At 54.8% G+C, this 16778-nt stretch overlaps 1 protein-coding gene across 1 annotated transcript; it reads right to left on the bottom strand.

The window, feature by feature from the left end:
• Window positions 1-7490: 7490 nt before the first annotated feature.
• On the bottom strand, window positions 7491-16724 carry LOC142403876 (uncharacterized). The gene is made up of 5 exons (XM_075490175.1): window positions 15824-16724; window positions 13332-13369; window positions 13124-13151; window positions 8907-8975; window positions 7491-8548 (listed from the first exon to the last, which is right to left on the bottom strand). The coding sequence occupies exons 1-5, from the start codon at window positions 16722-16724 to the stop codon at window positions 7491-7493; spliced, it is 2094 nt and encodes a 697-aa protein (XP_075346290.1).
• Window positions 16725-16778: the final 54 nt, after the last annotated feature.

Genomic DNA, 16778 nt, shown 5'->3' with positions numbered 1-16778 from the left:
ACCCCATCTCCTTGTACTAGCCTCAGCACCCAGCCATGCAGAGCTCTCCCCCTTGTCACTGCAGTGGTTCCAGGGACCCAAGAGACACCTGTGAGGGAGATGTTTGGTGGGCAGAGCCAACCCAGTGCTCCCAGCAGCTCCTCTGCAGCCAGAGAAGCTCTCCATGGTCAGAACAGGACTCACTGCTGCTCATGGGCTCGGGGGTCTCTTGGGTGCTGCAGCCACTGGCACTGCCTGCTGGCAGCTCCCAGACTGAGGGCTGAGCTTTGGTGCCCTGCAACACAGCTCCTGCTGGGCTTGTGCTGCTGGTCACAATCCTCTGAACATGGTTATTAGGTCAGTTCTCAGGACACCTCACTTTCCCCTTATCTAACCTATACTTCGTCAGCCTGTCCAGGAGGATGCTAGAGGAGACAGGCTGACAGCTCCCAAGATCCTCCTTCTTGCCCCTCTTGGAGACAGGAGTGACACTGGCTTCCTTCCAGTCCTCAGGAACCTCTCCCAGTAACCATTACCTTTAAGAGAGAATGGAGAGTGGCCTCGCAGTGACATTGGCCAGCTCCCTCAGCACTCGTGGGTGCATCCCCTCAGTTCCCATAGGCTCAGGTATGTTCAGTTTGTTTACATGTTCCCTAACCTGAGACTCCTGCACCAAGGGTAAGTCTCCCTTGCTCCACATTTCCCCCTGGTCTCAGGGCCCTGGGATGCCTGAAGGCCGGTCCTAGCAGGAACGACTGAGGTGAGGAAGACATTGACTATCTTGGGCTTTTCCATATCCTGGACCATATACCACGTACATTTTCCATAGTCTTCCTTCTGCTCTTTATGTAGTTGTGGAAAGTGGTTTTGTTCTCGTTCAGGTCGCTAGCCAGATTCAGCTCGAGTTGGGCTTTGGCTTTCCTAAGCCCATCTCTGCACACTTGGGAAGTTATCATCGATGTCCTCCAGAAGCCTTCTGGATGGTTGTGCCTTGCTATCTTGCTCCTCAGGCAGCTACCTAGGTGGTTCAATGCCAAGACCAGGAGGACCAGGTTGTGAGAACATGAGGCTTCTTCCAGTGGCCTGAAGAAGGGCTCATCTCCTTCTTCCTGATCAAGCACTCAACAACAGACACCCACTGAAAGGTCACCCAGGTTGGTCTGCCTGCTAATCCTCAATCACAAGCTCTCGACAGGCTCATCATCTATCCCAAGGCAGAGCTCCAGGCTTTCCCACTGCAATTCCATTTAACTATGCTCTCCTCGTTTTACTTATTAGCTGTCACATCCTTTCATTCCTATTGCTGTGACCTTGTTAGAGGCACCAAAAGCCAGGTTAGCCATCTGCACACCCACGTTATCCTCTGACACAGTGGACCTTCACTCCAAGTGGACCTCAAGAATCTCTGGGCTTTGACCAAAAGAAACGTCAAGAAGTTTTCCAAAGAGAAGGGGTCTTCTCCTTCTGATCTTCTGATGTCATGCATGAGAGGCCAGAACCATACTGTTGTACTGCTTTTTGGCTAGGATAGTTTTAATTGTCATCATAGTAGCCCGTATAGTACCGTTCTTTGGATTTGTGAACCAAAACAGTGCTGATAACACAGCGATGTTTTAGTTACTGCTGAACAGTGCTTGCACAGCATCAAGGCCTTTTCTGCTTCTCATGCTGCTCCACCAGCAAGTAGGCTGGGGGGGCACAAGAAGTTGGGAGGGGACAGAGCTGACCCCAACTGACCAAAGGGATATTCCATACCATAGGATGTCATGAGTGAGTGAGTGGCTGTGTGGGACTGAGCTGTCTGCCAGGGTTAAACCACACCACCCGTCCATCAAGGCAGGCTCAGACATGACTGGCTGAGGAGCAACCTCAAGGAGGAGGGTTTGGGCATTACTAGGAATGCCATAGCAGGCAGTGGTGCTACACAGGAATATGGCCATGAGCACATTGGGCTGCACTGGGAGGAGTGTGGCCACCTAGGCAAGGGGAGGTATTGTCCATCTTGACTCAACACTGCTGTGGCCACATCTGCAGTAGTGTGCCCCAGTGTGGGGCTCCCCGTTCTGGAGGAATGGGGAGGAACTGTTATGTGGCCAGAGAAAGTCTGCCAAGAGATGCTTAGGGGTTATGTGAGGAGAGGCTGCGAGACCTGGGCTTCTTTAGCCTGGTGAAGTGGAGGCTGAGGGAGGAATAGTGGTAGCTCGGGGACAGCTTGATAATTGCTTTCAGAGATGATGGCACTTTTTTTGGTAGTGGGAAAGAGCATGAGAAATGTAAACCACCAGAAGCTGCAGCTTTGGAGGTCCAGAGTGCACCTCAGGATAAAGAAATGTCATCCTGAAGGTAGTGCTGTGGTGCAAACCATCACCCAGAGGGAGTCTGGATCAGCCCATGGCTTTGTGTTTCAGGGAACAGCTGGCAAGGATGGAGAGACAGCAGCACAGGTAGGGACATACTGGGGTGAGAAGAAGGTGGGGAAGCACGTTGGGTGTCTGCAGCCTGCAGGGAAACAGGCAGAGGCATGGGACAGTGCAGGAAGGCGTGTGGTGCAGATGGCCAAGGGCGCTGGCAAGGCTGAAAGGCCCTGACAGAACCGAGGTCTTTGTCCCCTTGGCTATGGCTGATGTCCCTGCCACAAAGGCCTAAGAGGAGACACATCGTCCTCATGGTAATGGGGTCTCATTGCCTCCTTGCACCCACCCCGGGGAGCCTGGGAGGTGTCGTACCATTGTCCTTCACTTGGCATTGCACTCCCCACATGCCAAGGAAGAGCCCTGAGTCACACTGGAGGGACTGGATCTCCCTTCCCAGGGGCTGGGGGTCAGGGCATGGCCATCCTCCTTCATCCAACAAGCCAAGGGTTTTCTCAGCATCAGCACTGCCTGCACTTTGCCTTTGCCTGCCTGTCATCATGGCCTCCAATTACCTGCTCTAACGAGTCCCTTGGGAGACTTTGTCAGTAATAACCCTCAGTGGGGCTCATGAATGCTTCGAGGTACTTTGGGCTTTGCTTCTGACTGTGACTTCTTGAGAGGTTTCTTCAGTCTCTTCTCAGTACCTGAAGTTCATGGACTCAGCACCAAACACGCCATGGGGCTCATTAAAACACAGAAAGCCCTAATGAGCCATGTCTCTTCCCATAACTTTCTTCAAGTCCTCAAGACTTGTACAACTAATTGGAGAGGCTTCAGTTATGATGAAGATTCACTTAATGATGAAGATTTCAAAGAAGATTTCATAAAGGAGGATTTTGTTTTAAAGGGTATTTTCTATCCCGTTTCAGTTTACAGAAGAAGTGATAGCGGCATTCTACAATGGATATTGATCCAGAGGGTCTTCTGAAGGCATCTGGACAGGCAGGAGAAGCTGTCCCTTGAGGTCTGACACTGTAAGGACAACCTTGCTCCTCACATCCCCATTCCCACCATTTCCCTCATCAGCCACCTGGACTTGCATCAGTTTTCCTCACATCAGAGTTGTCCACTGAGGGCTGCAGCTGGATGGTACAGCTCCTTTGCACCAGCTCCCGCCTGCTTGCCTTAGAGACCTGGCTGCACACAGGCACAGAAAGCTTTCTCTTCGTTGCCAACAAACAAAAATTAAACATGATACAATTTAATAAAGTTTAAAAATGTCTCCTCAGCTGTATGCCAAGTCTAAGCAGCATCTGACGTGGTCCACCTTTCACAAGGGATTTCCGTACAAGAAAAGTTTGAGACAGAGACATAGGAAAGGACAGATAAACACAATTAAGGTGTTGACTAAAGAGTTAATTAGACTTCTGAAAGATGGGGCAACTTTCTAAGTCCCTGAAGCTCAGAGCAGAAACCAGACGGTTGAGAGGCATCTGAAGTACCAAAGAGCAAGCGGAGGAGGAAAGCTGAGAGCAATGGGAAGGGCGTACATCCACATAGTCTACTGAAAAGATGTCCATAGGCATGGCTATTTAGTTAGGTGAGGTGGAAACACCTGAATGACGACGCAGATGACATAATAGACAGAGGAGTGGTAATACATGTACAGGGGAAGATCAATAGTTCTTCTCCTGCCATTAGCACACTCCCAGGAAATTCCCATTCTGTCATGGTGGGAAAACATTGCCATTTCTTAAAAGCACTCGAATGATGCAGTTGATGAAAATGTGCTTGTATATTTTTTTAAAAGTTAAAAAAAAGGAATTGTTCACCTTTCCAGGCAGCCATCAGTTGTCGGACCATAAAGAGGCAATGCCACTTTTAGGGGCCCCAGTGTCCCTGAGGTGCTGGCCTGGCATTGGCGTCTATCAGAGAGGACCTGTGGCAGAGCAGAGCACCTTGCAAGCTGCAGGTGGAGGCTGGGCAGGGCTTCCCGGGGCATCTCCACTGGCACCAGGTGTCTGTGTCCCTGTACATGAAGGCATTTGTGTCCTACATCCATTCCCAATCTGGACAACACTTTCCTTTTCAAAAAAAAGGAAATCCCTTCTCAAAGACTGAAAACAAGCTGAAAAGGGTGTTGACACATTTCTTTGCTTTGGCTCTTTCTCTTCAGTTCTCCTTACTTTCATTTCCATTGACGTTAACTGACATCTGACAGGCATTACAAGAAGATCATTTTCTGTCTTGCACAGAGTCCATGCCCCCAAACCCTTCCCTGCCCAGGGCTCCTCAGTCTTTGCCCAGAGCAAGTCACACTGAGGTGTCGACCTCTCTTCACTGCTTGAGATGTTTTATTTTAGATGGTCACTGACAGCACAGGAGGATTCATGCCCCATAAACATCGGCTCTGCCCCGGTTAGAAAAAGGGCCCAACATCATCATAGGATCATAAGAGAACTGAGGTTGGAAGGCACCTCAGGAAGTCTGCAGTGCAACCTGTCTGCAGGGTCAGACCAAGTTGTTCAAGGCTTGATTCAGTCTGAGCTGGAAAACCCCCAAGGACAGAGACTGCACAACCTCTCTGGGTGAGTTCCAGTACTCGGCTAAGCTCATGGGGAAAAAACCTTTCCTTATGTCCTGGCTGAACCTCTCCTCTTTCACCTTCCTCCCATTCTCTTTTGCCCTCCCACCATGCCCCACAGTGAAGAGCCTGGCTCTGTATTCTCCATGACCTCCTCGCAGGTACTGGCAGGCTGGGGTGAGGCCCCCCCGGCCTTCCCTTCTCTGGGCTGGACAAGCCCAGCTCCCTCAGCCTCTCCTCACAGGCAAAGTGCTCCAGTCCCTGGCTGTCCTGAGGGCCCTTTGCTAAACCCACTCCAGTTTGCCAATATTTTCCTGAAACGGGGATGTGAATTCTGGATGGAACATTCCAGAGAATCCCTTCCCTCGGTATCCTGGCCAGGCTCCTGGTCATACAGCCCAGGACCCTGCTGGCCTCCCTTGCTGCCAGGGCACATGGCTGCCTCCTGTCCAGCTCCCTGCCCACCAAGACCTTTCCCACAGGGCTGCTCCCAGCCAGGCAGCCCCCAGCCTGTGCCATCACCATGGTGAGTCCCCTGCAGGGGCAGAAGCTGCCATTTGTCCTTCTGGGGTTTCATGAGGTCTCTGCCAATACGTGCTCTCCTCCTCCTTGAACCCCTTCATTGCACAGAGAGGCCATGGAGACCTTTTCAGTAAAGACTCAGGCACAGAAGGCATTGAGTGCCTCAGCCCCAGCATCAGTGTCTGCTGTTATTAAATCACCCTCTCCATTCAGCAGCAGCCCTGCATTTCCCTTGTTCAGCCTTGGTCTCTAACACAGCCATTAAAGCTCTTCTTTTCACTCCTGATTTTCTTGCCGTCACCAACTCCAGGTGAGCTTTGCCTTTCCCAAACTCATACCTGCACAGCAAATGCAATGCACATAAATTCCTTGTCTGTACCTGTCCTTGCTGTCATCCCCTTGGCAGCTGCTCCGTGGCCCCTGTCTGTGCCCTGTCCTTGGATGTCCCAGCCCCACTGCCCCACACATGGTCCCACAGCCCCACTGTGCAGGCACAGCACAGGACAGGGTGCATTCAGGGTGGGGAATGGTCCCTCTGACATGATGCCCACAGCAGTCCTTGGGGCTTTGTCACCCCATGGCCTTCCTCTTAGGCAGCCTCTCTAAGCTCCTGGAGAGGCCATGTCAGCTGTGGTGCTTCACAGACAGCCATGCTCCAGGGCCTGCCAGGGTCTGGGCCAGGAGAGAGACCGGGCAGGGCTGGGCATTCCTCTGATACAGGCACTGAGCCCAGCATAAACCTGAGGTGAGCAGCCAGTACTGGAAATGGCTGGTGAGAGAGGCTCGGGGGTGATGACTGCCCTGCGTCACCTTCCTGGTCTGTCTATGCCACCAAGGGCACAGACCAGTCCCCTCTCTCTTGTCCTTTCACGTCCTGGATCCATTCCATGAGCCTAGACTCTATGTCACAAACCCAATGGAGGGTGTCCTCATCTGCATGGGCACACAGCTCAGCTAACTTTGGCATTTTCTGGGCACTTTCCAGCCCAGCCCAGCCCCTCCTCGGATCTCCCCATCTCCCCTGCCCTCTCCCCAGCACAGCACAGCACAGCACAGCAGCCCAGGCTGGGCTGGCCCCATGGCAGTGCCCACCGCAGGGTGCTACAGAGCTCTGAGCACCCACAGCACAGCCCCAGCCCCTGTGAAGGGCACAGCAGCTCTTGGGGGGCAGAGGAGGGTCAGCCTCCCCGTACGCCACAGGGCTGGAGCATGAGGAGACAGAGGCCAGTGTCTCCCTGTGTTCCCCTGCTCTTGTCTCCAAGAGATTCTTGTTGCCAACTGCTGGCAGCCCCTCTGTGCCAGGCCCTCTCCCCAGCACAAGGCTCCTGCCCTGGGACTCCTCTGGCTGCTCCTGCTGCCCCAGTGACAGAGCAGCCTGTCCCAAGCTGCTGCATGCAGAAATAAGTTTCTCTGTGTCATCAATTTCCCCCTGGAACTAGAGAGTTGTGCCTTTGCTCTTCTGCAGGGATCATCCATGCCTCTAGAGAGCCTTTCCCCAGGGGACTGTGTCTGTGCTGGCCTCATCGGATTCTACTGTCTCCTTCCCATGCTCCCTGCAGGGCCCCAAGCTGGTGGTGCTGCTCTGCAGAGCCAGTAGGCTGTGGTGCATAGGAGCCACGGGGAGACAGTCCCAGGAAGATCCCTGCTGATCATCACCATCTCCAGGGGCACCGGCACCCACAAGTGAAAGCTCACTCCAGGTCTCCTTCCCTAATTCATCACCCCAAGCCCTCCTGCCCTCAGCCCATGGAGAACCCAAGCACAGCAGCACGGCCTTACAGGGGCAAATTCTTCAGCGTGTTCCTGACCTCTGCTTTGGAAGAAGAGCACAACCTCGAGACAGCGGCACTGAGAAACCCCCTTTTATTACAGAGATGTGACATTGGAGGCCAGCTGTGCCACCGCGCCAGACACATGTGCAAACACCTCTGGTTCAGGCAGAGTGGGTTCATGCCTATGGAGAAGTGGAAGGAATGCAGAAAATTTGGGAGAAGTAGAATTTTCACAGAGAAATTCCCAAAGCACAGGAGGTTCCCCACGTCCATTGGAAATCACTTGTGCAGGGGCATGAGCAGCTTATTGCTTCTGAAAACTGCAGGATGAATCAGCTTCTTCAATGCATCTTTGAGCTCCTGGTTCCTCAAGCTGTAGATGAGGGGGTTCACTGCTGGAGGAACCACCGAGTACAGAACAGCCACCACCAGATCCAGGGATGGGGGGGAGATGGAGGGGGGCTTCAGGTAGGCAAACATGGCAGTGCTGACATATAGGGAGACCACAGCCAGGTGAGGGAGGCATGTGGAAAAGGCTTTGTGCCGTCCCTGCTCAGAGGGGATCCTCAGCACGGCCCTGAAGATCTGCACATAGGACAGCACAATGAAAATAAAACAGCCAAAAGCAAGGATAAAACTGGTGACAATAAGCCCAACTTCCCTGAGGTAGGAGTGTGAGCAGGAGAGCTTGAGGATCTGGGTGATTTCACAGAAGAACTGGTCCACAGCATTGCCCTTGCAGAGGGGTATGGAAAATGTATTGCCTGTGTGAATGAGAGAATTGAGAAACCCACTGCCCCAGGCAGCTGCTGCCATGTGGACACAAGCTCTGTTGCCCAGGAGGGTCCCGTAGTGCAGGGGTTTGCAGATGGCGACGTAACGGTCATAGGCCATGACAGTGAGAAGACAACACTCTGCTACTATCAAGAAGGTAAACAGAAAGAGCTGGGCAGCACATCCCAAGTAGGAGATGGCCCTGGTGTCCCACAGGGAATTGGCCATGGACTTGGGGAAAGTGGTAGAGATGGAGCCCAGGTCAATGAGGGAGAGGTTGAGGAGGAAGAAGTACATGGGGGTGTGGAGGCGGTGGTCGCAGACTACAGCAGTGATGATGAGGCTGTTGCCCAGGAGGGCAGCCAGGTAGATGCCCAGGAAGAGCCAGAAGTGCAAGAGCTGCAGCTCCCGCATGTCTGCAAATGCCAGGACGAGGAACTGGGTGATGGAGCTGATATTGGATGGTTGCTGACTCTGGGCATGGGTTTCTGTCCTTAGAGGAAGAGTCAATGAAGAGTTAGGGGAGACTTCTCTGAGGTAAATCAAAGCCTTTCTCCTAGACCCTCACCCTGATACCCTCCACCCCCCTCCACCCCCCACCCCCCCGCCCCGGTTCCCCCAATTCCCTGTCTGCGAGACATTCCTTCAGCTTTGTGCCTGGAGCTCTGGTGGTGCTGGTGAGTGTGCCCTGAGGAGAAGGGCCTCTGCCCGCTGGCTGCTGAGGAGTCAGCCCTGCTCTGCAGCAGGGAGTTCATGGGAACAGTGTGGGCAGGGGCCAGACCTGGTGTTCAGCTGTGTCAGATGAAACTGCTCCTAATGCAGAAGGGCCTGTCAGCACCTGCACTGCCAGTGCTAAGGAACCAGGATGGCAGAAGGCACTTTGAGAGGTTTTGGGTTCTTGTCAAGCTCCCTCCATCTCACCTGGGGAGTGGCGTTGGATGTCAGAAAGCCCCAGCATTTCTGCTGCACTCAGGGAGAACCGAGCGAGTTCTGCAAGGCAAGAGGATTACGTCTGGATTAGCGCAGAGTGAGGGGAGCTGGTCTTTCCCTCCGTCGTGTTCTGAGCTGCCCTGGGCTTGCACCTTCATGAGATGGAGGGCGATCACACTCTTATATTACCCTGAAAAACAACCAGACACTACTGAGAGCAGAGGGACCCACCACAGACCACGCAATGTCTCATCCTTTCTCAAGGTCTCAGCACCCCACTTCTAGCCAAGGACACACAGGGCTCATTTCACCAACCCAGCAGCATTTCCTCGGTTGTAGTATCTCTGCACTTCTCCATGGGGCTTTCAGACAAAACAGAGGTGCTATGCACAGGTCTGCATCCTGGAGGGCAGCTCACAGCTTGGAAGGACACCCCAGGGAGATAGCCAATTGTCCTCCTAGTGCTGGCATCTGAGAAAGAGAAAATGGACTTGTTCCCCTGCCCCACAGGCTGCATTGCCCACAGCCCCACAGGTGAGAGGGAAGCTGGGACATCTGTTCCCATGGACACACCGGCATGAAGGGACCCACAAGATCAGTGTGGGACTCTGCAGCTGAAACTCCCATCCCCGGAGAGTCTGACAGCAAGAACAAGAGAAATTTAAAAGAGAGAAGTGGAGAAACCAGGCAAAGTGCAGTGAGGGTCTGGCCGAGAGAGGCCAGGGGAGAGGCAGCCGGGCACTCAGGGCAGCGTTACCCGTCCCCAGCTGTGCACAACACCTCCCAGACTGTGATAATGCCGGACAGTTGCCCTCAGCCCCATTACTGGTCAGTGGGAAATGGGCCCGTGGCAGGAGGGATGGATGCCCTTCGCCTCTTCTGCTGGTCTGCTGGACACAGAAGTGCCTCCCAGCCTAGACCCCATGGCCATGAGGGCTGAGGGCTGTGCTGGGTGGGAGAGGAGAGATGAAGGATGTTGCTCGGGGAAGGCATCTGCAGTGCAGGGCTGGGCGGGAGGTCCCCATATCTCCCCTGCCACAGGCTTTCCATAAGCAGTTCCCTCCCTTCCTGCCCATCTCTGCTGCCTGCAGCTGTCCCAGCTGGGAGCTGTTTCTCTGGCCCCATGTCTCTTCCCTGCCAGTGCTCACAGAGCCCAGCCCAGCCCCTGTGTGCCCGGCTCTGCCCTGCAGCCACGCTGTGTGTGCAGGGGCTACAGAAGAGGTCATACAAACCCTGAGGAACCTGGAAAGGTGCTGCTGGTGCTACCTGTAGGCTGGCAGGGGATGAAGGCACTTGCTGAGGCTCCTAGTAAACCTCAGGGTGACAGTTTACAAGTCTCATCCCCTTCTCTAAGCTGCACGGCTGTGTTTCCATCCAACCCAGGTGAGCCAGAGCAAAGTGGAAGCACAGATTCAGGAAAGCACAGACTCAAGCAGGAAACCCCTGCCATGACCGTACTCATGAAAAGTCCCCTCAGAAATGCTCTGGGCATGATCTGGAGCTGTGAGCAGCCCTGACCCACGCAGCAGAAGGACCCTGCCCTGCCGGGGGTCCCTCCTTCCACCCACAGCTTCTCCCCACAGCGCTGTGGGGAGCTCCCCGGGCAGGCTGAGTGCTGACCCTGGCAGGCGGCTGAATCCCTGCCCCAGCACGCAGCACCCTGGGGTGCAGGGACCCTGCTCTGAAGGACAGCCCTGGGCACCCCTGCCTGCACACCCAGCTTCACACCCCTGCGGTCCTTCCTGGAAGAAGGCAGCCATCATGTCTTCTGCCTATGACAGCAGGGAATCCACATGACCATGTCCTCCTCCTCAACAGCAGAGAAACTGTGAGAGCTCTCCTGAAAGATCCCAGAGGCTGTGGGATGTGCCAGGTTTTGGAGATCTCTCCAGGAACTGCAGCTGCATTGTCCTGCAGCCACAGACTTACCGTGTCGAGGGCTGTGAAGATTTCTCCCCCAGTGAGCTGTCAGCTCCCTCCCAGACCAGACTGCCTCTAACCCTTCTCTGCCTTGCTTGTCTGCCCTCAGTGCCTGCAGGCAGTGCCCTCAGCCCTGCTGCCCTTTGCAGAGGAGCTGCTCCTGGGCAGAGCTGTCTCTGCAGCGCTGCCCGCTTGCCAGGAGCTCCCTCCATGCCAGGAGCCCAGCCCAGCTCAGCAGCAGAGGACCAGCCCAAGGCAGCACTTTCTCTGCTCCCCCCTCCCCTCCACTCCCAGCTCCCTCGAGGTGTCCCAGGGTCTCCAGGGCTGACAGCTCCTGAAAGGCAGCAGGGTCACTCCTGGGGAGCACAGCTGGAAGCAGACTGAAGTCATCACTGCCTGTCCCTCTCTAAACACTAGACGGGCTGAGTCCTGCAGCGGGAATTGCTCTGCCAGGGAGTGCGGATCTGCAGGAGGTGTCAATGTTCCCCTCTGGAAACCCCTGTTCCTGTCCCATTGTCAGGCAGGGCACGTAGGCAGTGACAGGCAGGGCATCCTTTCCACCTGAGCAGGGCAGGGATTGAGCCAAGTCCAGGTAGGCATCTCAGCTCTCCTCAGTATTCCTGGAGGCCGGAGGGGGATTGGGTTTCTCCAGTACACCCCACAGACCCACAGGAGGTGGGATTCCTCTTGCCTCAGCTGAGCTGCACAAAATCCCTGTGAGCTCCTTATCTAAGCTGCATTGTCAATAGGGGAGACAGAGGCCAGGAGTGAGCTTGTCCAATGCAAACACCTGGTGACATTTGCGGTGCCAGAGGTGGTTCAGGACATGTGCAGGAGACTGCAAGCTCTAGTGGAGCAATTCTGAGAGACAGGGCAGCATTTGGGCGCGTTGTCTTGGAGGCTGGTGGGGAATCCCTTCGGCCAACTGAAATGATAGAAGGTGATCACACTTAGGACAACCAAACCTGTACCTTCTCAGGATGTTTAGGGCAGCCGATAGAGGTATTCACCCAACAAAATGAAGTCATGTGCCACAGGGGGAGCTCAGTCTGCCTGTCTCTTCTCCATCAGTTGTATTTCCTGCATCTCCACGAAGTGGAACCGAAGGTTTACCATGGACATCCCTACATTGCCTACCCTGTTGCAGGGCAGCTGCTCAACCTAATGGCCAAATGCAGGCCTGTAGGGCTCCCTCAGATGCCAACGCTGCCCAGCACAACTGGAGGGTGCAGCTGGCTGGGCAGTGCAGGACCTACAGCACAGCTATCCCCATTCAGGGCTGGTCCATAACAGACACCCCAGGGCATCTCAGGTACATTTGGTGCGTGTGAGCAAGAGACTGAATGCCACCACTGCAGTGAGACAAGGTCTGTCCCATGTCTGTCCAGCAGCCGCAGGCAGTGCATCAATACGAGGCACGTCACAGCAGGGTCTCCGCTCGTGTGCCAACGCTTCCAAATGCTGCTGATTCTTCTTACCCCCATCCTTTATTCACCCCCTTGATGATGCAACCCAGGAACAGGTGAATGATTTTCACAGTGTGCCCGGACAACAGGATGTCCATAGCAAAGGACGTTTTCAGCAGCAACTTGTCCTTCCTGGAGGTCACCTTCACCTCTACCACAGGCCCTCCAGGCTGCAGAGACACTGCAGACAGCAAAGTCCTCTCCTGCCAGGACTGCACAGTCCAAACATGGTTCTCTCTGGCACTGGGGTGCACAGGGTGTGCGCTCTTCATGGGCACATCATTTCATCCTTACATTGCCATCTGCCATCCACTCCAGCATGCCTCTGCTCTCAAGGAAGGGCTTTGCTTGCACAGGATCTTGGGCACCAGATCTGTGATAAGGCTGAGGCTGGCCCTGGTGGCACCAAGCTGAGGTGCTGCAGCCCAAATGTGCACCAATGGCCTCAGCCTGGAGCACAGACAGGAGCGGCTGGAGCCCCGTGTGCTGTCACAGAGCTGTGACATTGATATAATACCTGCTGAGGTGTGGTGGGACAGGTCAGGAACCTTGAGGTGCTGCAATGGATGGATAGAGGCTCTTCAGAAAAGACAGGTGGGGAAGATCAGGAGAGGGAGGCCCTCAGTGTGAGGGAGCTGCCTGGGTGTATGGAGGTCCTCTATGGGATGGGCAGCAGATTGGGTGAGCTCTTGTGGGGGAGGTTCACAGGAGAGACCAGGTAGGGAGACATGCTGGTGGGAAATCCTTACCTGGAGTCAGGTGAGGAAGAGGACAAAGTCTTATTGAAGCAATTTGAGGAAGGCCAGTTCAATGACCCCATACCACCCTTGCGGACTTTAATCGCCCTGACCTCATGGGAAGGGGAAACTGCAGGGTGCAAAGAGTCCCAGAGGTTTCTGCAGGTTCCTGGGGCCAGCTTCTTAGGACAGCTGCCATGTGTGCCCACATAGGTGATGCTCACCTGGATCTGGTAATTTCTGTAATGGTGCCCTCCCACCAAAGGGTGGGGTATCACCAACCCCAGGGTCAAGCTGGCTGTGACTTTGTGGATCTGAAACCTGAAATCCTCCAAAAATGGAGATCACAGAGAGTCTCTTCGTTTCCTAGAGCATGATTCAGGCTGGAAGGGACCTTGGGAGGTATCTCGACCAACCTCCTGCTCCAAGCAGGGTCATACCAGATTGCTCAGGGCTTTACCCAAATGTTTTGTGGTCACTTTCTGGGATTGAGCAAGTGCATTCAACCTGGGAAACAGATTCCAGTGTTTGACTAGCCTCATTTTGGAAAGGTTTCTGTCCCTGTGTAGCCTGATCCTCTCTTGTCTCAGCCCATTGCCTCTTGTCCCTTTGTCTTGTATCACGGACATGAGCCTGACTCAGTCTTCCTGGGAGGAGTGCCATGCTGCTACATGTTTTGGCCAAGACCTTCCTTTCTCCAGGCTGGACAAGCCCAGCTCCCTCAGCCTCTCCTCACAGGCAAAGTGCTCCAGCCCCTGACCATGTTGGGAGCCGTTTGCTAAACCTTCTCCAGCTTGCTAACATCTTTCCTGGAGTGGGATCTGAAATCTGGACGCAGTAACCTGGATAATCCCTTCCCTCAACATCCTGGCCGTGCTCCTGGTCATACAGCCCAGGACCCTGCTGGCCTCCCTTGCTGCCAGGGCACACGGCTGCCTCCTGTCCAGCTCCCTGCCCACCAAGACCTTTCCCACAGGGCTGCTCCCAGCCAGGCAGACCCCAGCCTGTGCCATCACCACGGTGAGTCCCCTGCAGGGGCAGAAACTGCCATTTGCCCTTGCTGCATTTCCTGAGGTTCCTGCCAACATGTGCTCTTCTGCTTCTTGGCCCCCTTCCCTGAGCACAGAGTCCTGGAGACCATTGCAGTAAAGACTCAGGCACAGAAGGCATTGAGTGCCTCAGCCCCACCTGTGTCTGCTGGTATTCAATCACCCTCCTCAGTCAGCAGCAGCCCTGCATTTCCCTTGTTCAGCCTTGCTTTCTAACACAGAAATCAAATTCTTCTTTTTGCTCTTGACTTTCCTTGCAACCACCAACTCCACGTGAGCTTTGTTTTTTCTTCAAACATGCCTCCACAACAAAGTCAATATATAGAAAATCCTTCTTGGTAGCCTTGTCCTTGCTGTTACCTCCTGGCAGCTGCTTCATGGCCCTGTCAGAACCCTCTCCTTGTGCTGGCCCAGCTCCCATTGCCCACACATGGTCCCACGGCCCCACTGTGCAGGCACAGCATGGGGAAAGGTACAGTCAGGCATGGGGAAAGTTCTGCCCGTTACCATCCCAATGACAGCCTTCAGATCACAGTTCCCCCATGATCCTCCTGCTTCTGCAGCCTTCCCAGAACCTGACCCCTGCCCTGCCCCAGCCTTGTCCCATGTGGGGCTTCACAGACAACCCTGCTCTAGAGTCTGCCTGGGTCTGGGCCAGGAGAGAGGCCGGGCAGGGCTGGCCATTCCCCCAACCCAGCCCTTAGCCCAGCAGGAGGATGGAGATGACCTCACAGCAAAACTCACCCATAAACCTGGGGTGACCAGCAAGTGATGGAAATGGCCGGTGAGAGAGGCTGGGGGGTGACGAAGGCCCTGGGTCCCTTCCCAGTCTGTCCATGCCACCAAGGGCACAGACCCGCCTCCTCCTCTCTCCTGCACCTGCACGTCTTTGACACCTTCCAGAATCCCTGGCTCTGCACCACAACCCCCCTGCTGCGAGTCCTCACCCTGCATGGTCACACAGTACAAGCTATACACGGATGTTTTCCTCTCCCACGCACTTTCTAGCCCAGCCCAGCTCTCTCCAAGCTCTTCCCACCCTCCCTGCCCTCTCCCCAGCACAGCCCAGCCTGGGCTGGCCCCACAGCAGTGCCCACCACAGGGTGCTGCAGAGCTCTGGGCACTCACCCCACAGCCCCAGCCCCTCGGAAGGGCGCAGCAGCTCCCAGGGGTGGAGAGGCGTGAGCCCCAGAGGTGGCGAGCATCCACGGCACACGGCAAAAAAGGTCACTGGCACCCTGTGTCCCCTGCTCTCCTCTCCAGGAGATCCTGAGATACCTGCAGCCCCCCCATGCCATCTCCTCTCCCCAGGTCAGCCCAAGAGCCCAGGCCCTGGGGCTCCCCAGGCTGCTCCTGCTGCCCCAGAGACAGAGCAACCTGCCCAGCCTGGGACAGCCAGAAAGGTGTTCTCATTGCCCATTCACTCCTGCCCCGCTGAGGATGGATCTCGGACAAAGAAGTGGCTGTCGCTTCATTTATTTTGCTTAACTACACAGCCAGCCTGGCTCCCTATTTACACAAACTATCTGGGGCACACAAGAGGGGTGGGTACTTAAGAAGGAGGGATGAATAATGACATTTCTTCGCAGACAACATCATCACAAGTGGAAAAAGGAAAAACAAAGAAAGGAAAAAAACAGAAGGAAAGACAGACATGCCCTGTCACAACATCTGCTGGGATTCCTTTGCAGAGAAAGGTGCAGAGTCTCCGGCTGTTGAGAAACGTCTGATGAGTTTCCTCAGGGCATCCTTGAGCTCCTGATTCCTGACGCTATAGATGAGGGGGTTAACTGTTGGAGGCACCACCGAGTACAGAACTGCCACCACCAGATCCAGGGATGTGGAGGAGGTGGAGGGGGGCTTCACGTAGGCAAATGTGCCAGTGCTGATAAACAGGGAGACCATGGCCAGGTGAGGGAGGCACATGGAGAAGGCTTTGTGCCGTCCCTGCTCAGAGGGGATCCTCAGCACAGCCCTGAAGATCTGCACATAGGACAGCATGATGAAAACAAAACATCCAAATGCTAAACAGGCACTAACCACAAGAAGCCCAACTTCCCTGAGGTAGGAACGTGAGCAGGAGAGCTTGAGGATCTGGGGGATTTCACAGAAGAACTGGTCCAGGGCATTGCCATGGCAGAGGGGTATTGAAAATGTATTGGCCGTGTGAAGGACAGAATAGAGAAACCCACTGCCCCAGGCAGCTGCTGCCATGTGGACACAAGCTCTGCTGCCCAGGACGGTCCCATAGTGCAGAGGTTTGCAGATGGCAACATAGCGGTCGTAGGCCATGACGGTGAGAAGACAATACTCTGCTACAACTAAAAAGACAAACCAAAAGACTTGAGCAGCACATCCAGAGAAAGAGATGGCCCTGGTATCCCACAGGGAATTGGCCATGGATTTGGGGACAGTGGTGGAGATGGAGCCCAGGTCAAGAACAGAGAGGTTGAGGAGGAAGAAGTACATGGGGCTGTGGAGGCGGTGGTCGCAGGCTACGGCGGAGATGATGAGGCCGTTGCCCAGGAGGGCAGCCAGGTAGATGCCCAGGAAGAGCCAGAAGTGCAAGAGCTGCAGCTCCCGCGTGTCTGTAAATGCCAGGAGGAGGAACTGGGTGATGGAGCTGCTGTTGGACATTTTCTCTCTCTGGCGATGGGGACCTGTCCAAGGAAGAGAGGTCATTGACACCTT

Source organism: Mycteria americana, unplaced genomic scaffold (genome assembly GCF_035582795.1).
Source record: "Mycteria americana isolate JAX WOST 10 ecotype Jacksonville Zoo and Gardens unplaced genomic scaffold, USCA_MyAme_1.0 Scaffold_46, whole genome shotgun sequence".
NCBI classification, from domain to species: domain Eukaryota; kingdom Metazoa; phylum Chordata; class Aves; order Ciconiiformes; family Ciconiidae; genus Mycteria; species Mycteria americana.
The sequence above is the reverse complement of the archived record's forward strand: the minus strand, read 5'-3'. Positions and strand labels throughout refer to the sequence as shown.